Source organism: Ascidia mentula, chromosome 6, assembly GCF_947561715.1.
Source record: "Ascidia mentula chromosome 6, kaAscMent1.1, whole genome shotgun sequence".
Lineage (NCBI taxonomy): Eukaryota > Metazoa > Chordata > Ascidiacea > Phlebobranchia > Ascidiidae > Ascidia > Ascidia mentula.
This window is the reverse complement of record NC_138571.1, coordinates 15022161-15034049: the sequence shown is the minus strand read 5'-3', so window position 1 is coordinate 15034049 and position 11889 is coordinate 15022161. Positions and strand designations below refer to the sequence as shown.

General features: G+C 41.6%; 2 protein-coding genes across 2 annotated transcripts; both read right to left on the bottom strand.

Moving 5' to 3' along the window:
* Positions 1-161: 161 nt before the first annotated feature.
* On the bottom strand, positions 162-1046 carry LOC145906312 (uncharacterized). Its single transcript, XM_082993728.1, has one exon. The coding sequence runs from the start codon at positions 1009-1011 to the stop codon at positions 331-333; it is 681 nt and encodes a 226-aa protein (XP_082849854.1). The 5' UTR covers positions 1012-1046; the 3' UTR covers positions 162-330.
* Positions 1047-5545: 4499 nt separating this feature from the next.
* Positions 5546-9804, bottom strand: LOC145907278 (uncharacterized). Its single transcript, XM_082994703.1, has 5 exons — positions 9654-9804; positions 8339-8532; positions 7551-7737; positions 6180-6320; positions 5546-5850 (listed from the first exon to the last, which is right to left on the bottom strand). Exons 1-5 carry the CDS (start codon positions 9802-9804, stop codon positions 5546-5548), a joined length of 978 nt encoding a protein of 325 aa, XP_082850829.1.
* Between the last annotated feature and the right edge of the window lie 2085 nt (positions 9805-11889).

The window sequence follows — 11889 nt, the reverse complement described above, 5'->3', positions numbered from 1 at the left end:
TAGGACACATCCAAAAGGCATAATGCTCGTTTATTGATCTAGGAACTAAGCTTATGGTAACCCCGAGAAGTGATTGAATTTGTACATGGTTCAGTTTTGAAATTTATTGCGCTGAAATAAAGAAAACACAACCGCTTGAAATAAACTAGACTTAGGTAAAAGAACAAATAAACAATACAGTGAAAAAAGAGTCGTATCTGAGGGCCAATTAAAATTACTATGTAAACAAAACTGTTTTTTCTTGTTGGTGTTTATATATGAAAAAAACATATGACACGTAATTTTCTCATACCTAGAGGTTTATTGTGCTAATATATTATGATGCTATGACTAAAGCAAACTTGGAAAAGAAAATGGGACTTTTCCATAAGCGATCTGTGCCTTCTCGTGTACAGAAGACAGTTTCAGATTTGGTTTGCAACCGGTTACGGGGTCCACATAATCGCTGTAGCGAATTTCGCGCATAATTTTATATCCATGCTTAACTGCCACGTTTTGTGAATAACGAGAAAGCACTTCAGCTACCACATAGTCACAATCCAATTCCTCAGCAAGGCGGTTGGTGTAAATGTCGAGATAAGTGAACAAACCAAACTTCATAAACTTGGGGTTTACAACTCCAACGTCTTTGAAAAATAGTTTTTCCGCCCCCAAGCTTGCAAACAAGTCGCCCTCTAGAAGATCCCAAAAACGAACCATTGACGTAAGAGCTGGTGTCGCATTTCTGAGATGTACTTCATGAGCTTTTGTGCCTCGCTTGTAAACACTGCATAGAGCTAGGCAGGCCGGTTCCCCAGAACCAGAATGAAAGCAGCCCGCACAGGCTTGACCTTTGAGCATAGATTCAACTCGCTTCTTGTAAAGATGATCAACTTCACTGGACTTGACTTGAAAAATTTGCAGAAGTGGTGAGTGTGGAAGGAAGTGGTCCTGCACCATTTGAATCGCCATTGCTTTGTCGCGCATGGTTAAGGCGCGAAACACGAAGTTTCCCTTTGTTATGGCTTTCATCCTAAAAGCTGTTTTACAAGCGAAAAAAATACATTTTGGCCACCTTTAAACAAAGAAAAAACATTATCTTTTCAGACAATGCCGTTTATGTATGTTCCTTTTTAAGTCAACTATAGACAACATAGGCACACTGGCCAGTGCGTTACCTCTAAGCTGCTATCACTCATAAACACGCGTTAACCAACAAGACACTATACCCACTTTTGCATCACACTTACTAAAGAATATATCCATCACTATTGTAAGTATATCCACACTTAATCATGCTTATAAAGTCGACTAAAACGCCAGAATGCAAACCTATAGTCTTGGAAACCATTATGTTTTGTTGTAATGAATTGGCTAGTGTCTAGTCATTTAGGTCTTTATTCAGTCCAATAGCCTTGCTGACTGTCTCAAATGTCAAAAAGATCAGTTTACCACATCCAGAACCGTAATTTTAATAGAATTACAAAACCTAACTTTGTGCATAGTTCGTAGACAATAAGCAAAAAGCACAAAAGACAAATCTTTCCAGCTCATCACACACGATACACTGCTTAACAGCGCCTGAAACTGAGCACGCTCGCACACACATGCCCCGCAGATCTTTGCAAACAACGTTGGCCTTAACCATACAAATGTAGCGTCACACGGCGTATCAAAAATAATACGTAACCGAAAATGCGTCACACAAACCAGAGTCACAGAATTTAATACAAACTACCGGGAAAAAAACAAATTAGTATCAGCGCAAAATATGAATAAAATGCCCATAATTTTAAGAGTGTTACATGCTATCGCTGAAGTGTTATATCGCATGACTGGGCACGCTCGCCCCTCTGCTCAGTACCTTTATAATTGGCGATCTCAGCCCTAGCATTTCGATTATACGGTTTACTGGCATCGCAGCCAAGCTGGATCAGCCATTTTTTCTGACAAGTCGGAGCGAGATATGAAAAATCCAATCTACTGGTGAATCGCCCAGCGTTCATAACTATGCAGTTTCACGGGGTATTGTGGCCAGGGTACACTGGTGCGAAAGCGCACAAATTGCCAAGCGACCTTCACATATATACGTAGGGTATCCCCACCACCTTAATAGGACAACGCAGTCTTGTCGGGAAAACTGGCTGATCCAGCTGATTGCTACATCACTAAACCGCTTAATTTACACAGATCTCGGCCATTGTTATAAACAGAAAAAAGAATGGTATTATCGGTGAAAATGTAGCAAGGCTCGTTGATACCTGGCAACTTGACTCTCTAGGTTACCGACACCCGTACTAGAGTATAGCGTGTTGCACCACACCAGGTGTGGAAAAATTCATTGCAAGACGAAAGGCAATTTCATGGTTCAAAGTCTGCAACGGCATGATAAAGGTTGACATTGCAGTTTAATTATTAAACACGCTGGAGAACATATCTGAATTAATGGAGTGTAGTGGTTCCCTACAAATTTCTATCGTGTATTACTTCCAAGTTCTGTACAGTAGCCATGAACCACCTACGTTTCATTAAAAAAATTATGGCACAAATAGGTAAAACACCACTGTAGATCCCAAACCAAAATTTCGTTCTTTTCGTTACTGCTTTTGTTATGCTTTCTATGTTTGGCATTTACTTAACAAAGGCTGCGCAGTAGCTCTGCGCGGGCAGACCGCGTGTTAGGTTTTGTTTGCTTCTGGTGTTGCCAGTGCTTGGTAATGTGTTTTTGAACCCAAGGATTCTATTTGAATAAGATTCTATTTGAATAATTGTGTTTAGATTCTATTTGAATGAGCTGTGTGAAATTTGGAAATTTTGCCTGCTGACTGATCGGTCCAAAAACAGTTTAAAACCGTTCCATTTTTGGCGCGTTGTTGTGCCGGTCGTTCCTGTATCGAACACAAGTGTCTGTTGTGTTCCGCGGGCTCGGCTACCTTTGGGACGCGTTTGGGCTAAAGGCCAAAAAACTGCTGTGGAGCGTGTAGCGCCGCCGATCCGCAGAAAAAGCACGTTACAACCACCTTGAAACCTTGTTTTCGCCGTGTTTATAATTTCTAAACAATTTCAACTTTTAATTGTACAGTTGGAGGTGAGGTGCATCAGCCAAGCTGGATCAACGAATTTCCCCGACAAGTCGCAGCGAGATCTAAAAAATCAAGCTCCTGCTGGTGCGGTTTGAACTCACGAAGGGCTAACCAGACCCAGCGCTTTACCAACTGCTGAGCTACAGGAGCTCAGTGGTTTCACGGGGTATATTGTGGCCAAGTTACACTGGTGCGCAAGCGCACAACTTGCCCAGGCGACCTTCACGTACGTAGGGGATCTCAACCATTATAACAATTGGCTGCGCAGTGGGGCAATCCTGCCTTGCTATGCGAAAGCATAGTAATACTTCTGCGTTGCTTAATGTATAGGTTAGATTTTCAGCACAAAACTTATTTGTGAAATGTTCTTGCATCTTTTGTGTTTCACCACTGATCGAGTGCGTGCATTTTAATCACCATAAAACATAGAACATATCTGACCAACACCGCGGTTTTGGTCTGAGTGTCTTACTGCGTTGTATTTGCTTTTTAACATAATGGTCAAACTCCACCCCCACTTCGTCAAGTTAATAGTTAACTATAAGAATATGACGGTCTTTTTAGGCACCCGATGACCGGTAGCCTATACTTGCGCATGAGAGACATCTGATGCAGTGGGCAATATGTTTTTTAAGTTGGGCAAAATATTTAATTAATATTGCTTGAAATGCGCCTAATGCTGTATTATAGACTAAGAACTGAAGACGAGACAGCGCTTGACAGGTTGTGGTTAGTAACGTAGATTGCAATATTCATCATAAATCAAATGAATACTCATGGAGCCAACAATGTGAACTTTGTGACGTGCATACAGATAGCCACTGGTTCACCAAGCTGCACTAATGAGACCTTATGACCAAAACAGTGGCCATCTATATGCAGCTGACAAAATGCCCATAAATACTTGATTTGGGCTCTTGGCCAGTTGAGAGTATCCAGAATTAACAACTTTCAATATTTTCTTTCCGAAATCGCCCTTTTCCAACGCTACTTGTTGTGCGTGACACAGATTTTCTTTGTAATAAACTGCGATTTGACACGAGGCTATTTGTATCGTAAGTTTATCCACAAGTAAGCTTAAATGTCACTGAGTTTTTTAGTCTACTAGAAGCAGTGCCAAGTTTCCATTACCACAAGGATGCAGTATACCAAAGGCAAATTTGTATTTCGCAAATTGACAACGGATGATATACCAGAAGTCATTCGCATCACAAAGCAATTCTACCTTCCTCAAGTCCCAGATATTGCAGTGTTTCAAGTTAACCCAGCAGAGGTTGAAAACCTGTACGAGGAAAGGGCGAAGACCATTGTAAAATGTGGCGCAGCTCTTGGTTGTTTTCACGTAAAGTCGGGCACCCCAGCCTGTGTGGCGCTCTCCAGAGTTCTCACGGACAACAATGAGAGCGACTTAATGTCATCGCAAAGCTACGCGAAGTACTCGGAATCCGCACAAACGTGGATCCGTTTTCGAGAGGTTTTGGGGAAAAACCTGCTGGCAACGTTGAACGCTAGAAGGGTTTACCACAAGGGCTGGGGAGTGGTGGATCCAAAATTTGCCAAACATGGCCTCTTTGTCGACTTGGATGTTTTCGGTGACCGCGTGGCCGAGGAACTGGAATGTGAATACGCAGTCGCGGAGTTGGTGTCTGTTTACAGCCAGAGGGTGGCGCGAGATTGTTTACTCGGAATACTTGGATCCGAAAACCTTCGACCGAATTTGAAATTGTCACCTTTGCATACGAAAGCCCAATTAGTTTGCAGAAAGTTACCTATCTTGAAGAAGAGTGCACTGTAAGTGTATTGACTCCAATAGTTGTTTATTTGGCGACGATCCTTTTGATCAAATATTGCAGATAAGTTCAATTTCCTAAATTATGGTTCATCGGTCGCTTGTGTAAATATGTTCCGCGATATAAATTTTGCCGAAACAAGCTTGGCCAAGACTAATTCTCAAAGCACTCTGTAACCTTGACGATGGAAGGAGCAAAAAAAAAATATTTTACGTAGTTTTTCGAAAATTTTTTGAATATTACCTATCTTATGAGCTTATGTGTGGTTCTTGATGTAGCAACCAATAAAAGCCGACAAGCATGTATTTTATTTGGCGGTAAAATTCAACACACAGAACATACAGGGAAAAAGCACAATTTAAGTCACATATGATAAGCTTGGTCGTATGTCGCGTGTCGCATGAAGCAGCCCTGTTGTGTTTCCTTTATATTCGTGTCGCTTGTCGAATTGGCGATGATAAATAATGGACAACAATATAACAACAGTTTCACGGACGCGACCTTGATCACAGATACTTTTATATCCTATTAACGCCATAAAAAGCGGTTGATAAACAGTCGGTGCCGTTCCGGGCCCGCGACCACATATCCTGACAGACAAAGGACAGCAATACAGAATGGTAAAATAGAAAAAACACATATTTTAAAAGCAAATTCAGAGTAGTGTGGCACCACCTTGCGGCCACAAAGCCGTCAGCATATTGTCCGCTGTCTGACGCGCTTGCCGTAATTGTAGAAAAAAAGAGAAAAACGGGCCAGGAGCCCTACGGCGCTCAGGGCGACCAAACAGGCCGCGAGAATGGGGTTCTGGCGTCCCACTGATCCGTACCAGTTGCGTATAAAAAGGCCGCTCGTAGCAAACAGAAGCGCCGGAAAAATGCTCAAGGTGAATCTGCAGTAAGCTTCGAATACGAAATTCTCCAGCATGAACCATACGATGACGGCGACGATGAGAATAGCGAGCATGATGGTGCCTGAGGCTTCGGACGAAATGAAACCTGAGAGGAAATGATGCTGTAGGCTCTATTTAATTTGGTTTTACAATAGTTGCCGACAAGAATATTGATAAGAGCAAAACAGCTGCTTAACTTGGGTTTTTAACAGGTTGGGTTTTAAACATAGGCTAAGTTTCAGGTTTTTTTTAAATTATACAGTCTGTGACCTCGGGGCAACGTGGCTAAGGTGATTGAACAGGGCCTTGGTGGGATTTTCTACTGTAAACCCAAAGGTTTTGATGGTATTGTGACTATACTACCTACTCCATATGCTAAAAGTATTTGCACTCTGACTGAAAATGTACTTCGGTGCAGTCCCAGCCGGTGCTTACCCCTTTCCACTGGTATGGAGAAGTCTGGACTGTCGTGGTAGACCAGCACCACGTTGAGGTTAAGGAACGTTGCGCAGGCAATCCAGGTTCCGAATATCGCCAGTCCGTTGTGAATGAGAATCCTGACCAAGTAGAGGAGCACTGCGAAAGAATCGACAGCTTTATACGCAAAAAGGCGGGTGATTGGCAGCATTGGTCAAGCGCCCGACTCAAATACCAAGAAAACACCTTATCGGGATTTGTGGCCAGGATGTCCTGGGTTCAAATCCCGGTGTGGTCAAAAAAAAAATATCATAAAGGCAGGATTTTTGTTAAAGAAGGACGACTGCAGGAACATAGGGGTGTAATAATCACTCGAGCTGCTCAAAGAACGACTGTAATGTTTCCTTTTTTGCCGTTTCATCAACTACCAACTCACGCGTTATATGAAATATAAAGTAAAGTAAAACATGAAAAACGACATTTTAATGCAGTGATGTTTGGGCAATGGCGTGGTCCCGAAATTTTGCTAGTGGCCAAATAGTAAAATAAAAAGTTTAAAAGTTCACGGTCAAAATATTGGCATCACGGTGCATTACAAACGACGAAATGTGTTTTAACTGCAAATTATGTTTAAAAAATTGTAAATATAAAAACAAATAAATAAAAACAAAAGGACATTTGAAAAAAGGCGCATCTTAAAAGTCATTAACTTCTGCCCCTCCCTGGCCACGCCAACATGTCTGGGAATTCATAAATCGCTATGTTTTAGTCATGATTTCACCGCTATTGGCAACCTTTAAACTGTCACGTGAACTCAGTGGTCTTGGCAGAGAACGCCTGGCACATAAACAACACGAGTAGAACAACAAACACTCACTTCAGATTCTCATATCTCTGCTTTGTGGGGCAACAAATCGCATTTTAGTCACGCCTATCGCTAAGCGGTTGCATGGTAGTTATGAAGGTCCTGTTCTCTTTACTACTGACCTTAACAATGCTCGTCAGCGCCACTGGTGGTGTATGTCGAGGCAGTTTACGAATTAACACTCTCATACCGTTTTTTAATGGGTTTGCTGTAAGGTAGAACGGAATCGCAACCAAGCAGGTTCAAGGTCGCTTTTTTGCGATTTTATGCCGTCACAAATTATTTGCAGTGGGACATCGGGGTCACTCGTGTACGGGCCAAATGATAGCGTCTTTGCGACACGCGTCTTTTCTTACGTTGCTTTATTGCGCGCGCGCGTCATTCCGACCTTGGGTCTCGCAATAAACGGACGCAAAGCAGTTGTGCCAACAATATATTTGCCAAGCTTGGCCATCTTAGAGGTGTATCCCAACCTGTATTACCGCCAACCTAACACACATAGTCCGTCCTTATCGAGATATTACCTTTGTGTTGATGCTTCAGGTAGATCACCTCGGCGTGGATCGCTCGATATGAGACCGCGAGGCAGAAAATAACCGCGCAAGTCGCGAGAGCCAACAGGCAGAGAGACAATTCGAATATCTCCCGATCGAAGGAGAAGAGCCAGCCGACAATGCAGGCGAACGCCAACATCCACGAGAAGAAGAACGACTAAAAATAAGAGCGTGTTGTTGATAGGCGGATTCAACTGGATTCTATGGTGCTTGATAAATTGGGTGTTTTTTTCGGCAAGTCGCGCCACCCGTGTGGAAAAATGCATTTATATATTTACACCAGGGGCAGATGTGGTAGGGGGTGGAAAATAGGGGTGAACTGATACATAGCTATCAGGACAAAAATAGGAAACCCAAAACTCACAAAGCAGGCGCCCATAATTTGCACCTCGGTAATCCGAGCTCCAAACAACCTGGCACTCCTCTCTGTCCAACGCAAAACTTACACAAACGAAATTCTTTTCATGTAAAAAAGTAGATAGACTATATCGATATTAGACTTTTTCGAGTTTAATGCTTTTATGAATAATTTTCCCACAAAAGAATTCAACATCCTCATTTAAATCTGCACCACTTTTATAAGTGCCGACTCTTATGTTATTTCGTATGAAAAGACAGAATCGTTATATATTGTGATAGCCTTTCCATGGCAGTCGTAGCTACGCTGACAACCACTAGGTTATTACAGTGCAGCTATGTTGCTGGATGAAGACTGTGCACAAAATATTGTTCGGTAGCCATGCTATTTAATGCCTTACATTTGGAAGCAGGTATTCTGTTCGCAAAATCGGATTTTTGGCTGGTTTTATGCAGAGCGCTGTAAGCATGAAACACGCCGATATGAAGTTCCAGAAGTAGATGAGGGGCCAAATGATGGAGAAGACCCAACCAGCGGGGGTTATGTCGATCGGATACTTGTCACTCAAAACTTCCATGTTGTGACGAAATAGCTCTGCACATGAAGAAAATGCTAATTGATGTTTTAAAGTCTAGTTGAAAATTAACAAATTACTCTTCTATATTTGAACAGTACTTTGCTGGTCTTGTCACTGTTAAAAAATGCAGGACCAAAAAAGTACAGTTCAGTGTCACAAGACTGATGCGGCTCTTTATATGATTTCTATTTGAGCAATACCAAAGTTATCGGTATTTTTTATTTTCATGAATCAAAATGTCATATAACCTTTATATTTTATATCGAGAGCTGGGCTTCTCAAACCGACCAGGTCCCAATGGATGGTCGCAAAATGTAATTGTGGGTTTCACCCAGATTTTCTTTTACCAAGCTTCATGATCCTGGGGTGATTAATTGTACCAAGCCTGACAGCGCATCTTGACAAATTCCAAATATTGTTCCACCTAATATCACGAAGTTTCGCGCTATTGGCCGGCTTTGATGCTATCATCAAACATTCCCACGGATAAAATCTTTTAATTCAAAATTAAAATTTGTATGTTGATTGCGGCGAAGACTTAAGCTTGGCGGGTTTTAGAACAGCTGTGTTTGGTGTGGTGACAGGCAAAGCTTTCATAGAAAAGTTGACGCGACCCGTAATTGACGCGACCAACTTTTCGATATTCAACCTAGCACGATCGTATTAATGCATACTATTGTATCAAGGGTATAGGGTCAAACCCCAGGGTCGTATGGTTTCCAAGCAGTCTCTCGCAGCCGCTGTCCCATTCATTGTATTTAATTTTGCGTTTTGTATTGTGTACTTTGCGTATGGCGAAAATAAAACGAGTTTAAAACCAAATTGTTCGCCTGTTATCGGCTATCCAGTTATCATATTGATCATCAGGTCATGTGACGTGTCAGATAAAATTAGGTATACTTTGGAACATATGGTACTCATGATAAAGTACATATAGGTTCGATACACCCTCTGCTACGTCAATACGACGAACAGTTTAAAAACAAAAACTTCCCGATAAAAACATACGATTGAACCAGTTTTCGAACTATCATGTGTACTTTTATAGTACATCACACTCACGTAATAGTATGTATAGCTTCGGCACCGCAAACCTCTAATTATATTTGCATATAATTACATCTGTTCTTCCACCTACCTGGTGCGAGCAGTTTAACGTTGGTCCCGAACGTGGTAACGCTGACTGGAACGCTATTCAGGAAGGCGAATATCGGTGCGCACACGAAAACCATGAAGCCGAAGAGAATAAGAAAAATCCTCACGAACACTCGGTCGAATTTCGGAAACATCCTTGCTCAGGAACAAGTCAGGCTTGTAAAAATTATGTTGCCAAAAAGCTGCCAGTAACAATGGGTTATGTAGTAATTGTTGCACCTCACCGAGGCAAAATTAACTTTATCAAAATTGACTTCTTATATACTTTTGTTCAGACAACGCGGTAGTGTTTCATGCAGGGACTGCCCCCCTGCGAATGCCTTTTGCCTGTAGTAACCTTAACTTTCAACGTATATATAAACAGATGTTCTGTGGAGATTATAAGGCATACTCCAAATCAGCAAAGTCAGATAAAAGCCACTTTTTCCCGACCACTCGGAGCATGATATGAAAAACCAAGCTCCCGGTGAGATTTGAACTCACTACCCTGGGTATTTGCTATAAAGTTAGTTGAGTGTGCTTTGCATATTTTAGAGAAAAGCTCTCTCATCAACACAACAACACCATCAAATTGTTATTTCGCTTGCTACCTTGACAATGTTTAGCGAATAGAAGATTCGGAACCTAAACATTTGTCCAGTTTTGTTAAAAACCTTCTCGACGAACTTAGAAACCTGAACTTAGAGTCTATAAGGTTTGAACCATTGTTAACGGAACTTTAACTTAAATTTACTTTTAAAAAAACTCGGGCGCAGAATCCAAAATCGTTCGAGTCTCGCTCGGTATTAAATCCATGTCGTTCTTCGCGTGTCAGGTTTTTTACTTTAACAACCTTCTGACATAAGGAAAAAAATGGCCAACCCCTGACGTGTTAACAAAACCTGCATCTTTTCGCAACAACACAAAATCAACACTTTAAAAGCAACCGAATACGTCAACAAAAATCCTTTGTTAGATCGTGATCGGCGGCTCGCTTATAAGATGTTTATCGGCCCTGTAAATGTGCCATCGATTGGCTTGAACTGGGCCGCTAGAGTCTACTCCATTTGCCGCGCAAGTTACCAAATACACTGATCTTCCATTTCACTATGTCGTTTGGCCCTAAAAGGCCCTAATAGACGCGAATTAAAAGCAAATCATTGTGGCTTTTCGTGGATCAACCACAGCGACGACCAAGTTTATATTTGCACAGCGCAACTTCAAAGATAAGTTGTCAAGGAGACAGCTACGTCATCGACATGTACGACTGATGCAGTCCGTCCTTCTTTTGAAATTTGCTTTGCTTCAGGTAGAATGTTGCTAATATCTGCCTGCCAATGACATTCGTTTTGAGCTATTTTTACTTTTATTTGATGTTCCATTCGTTATGCCAATTCTTACCTACAATGTTAGCATACCCATAACGTTTCGTAACATGTGTAGGCTAAATTAGGCCATGACAAAAAAATTCAAAAAGCCTAGCACTGCGTTTTAAAAATTTAGAATTCCTCTGGAACAAGTACCTCCGCTTGCTTTATACACTCTGAAATTTTTTCTACATATTTCGCTTTGTTATAAATATATTCAAACCGTTGCCCGTTTTGCACACGTATACGTGTTTAGCGTGGGAACCCCAGATTTCATGCAAGCCGCAATCATCACAGAACCTCTGCTCACGACCAAATACAAGACCTTCTCGAGCAGGTTGCACCGCATAGTGATGCTGCATCCAAACAGGTAAACACAGACCGGTGTGTTGCGGTCGGCTGCTTTGGCGATACGGGCTGTGGGAACTGTACAACTTTTGCTATGGCTGCACGCAAATTCGGGCTATAATGGAAAATATACCACAGCAAAAATCGGCTTTAATGAATGGTAACTTGGTTAAGACATTTGCTTAAAAGCCTACAAGTCGCTGGTTTGTCATTTTATTGTCCCCACAGTTGTGCGTAACTGCAACTCCATCAGCGTTAAAATCTGATCCTATGCTCAATTTTGCACCTTCAATGTTAAAAAATTAGACCTTACACACTGACATAACGAAACAAGAAATCTTGCACTGAAATTGTAGGGTTAGACCGCCTAACAACTATATTTAAATTTCCTAATCATCTGCAGAAGATAACGTTTAATAGATTGTAAAACGCGCAAAACAACTTTCCAGTCTAAGCTCCAAGATATGAGTTGGAAGTTCATGACAAAATAAAACTAAAATACTTTGGCAGCGAGTAGATTCCGCG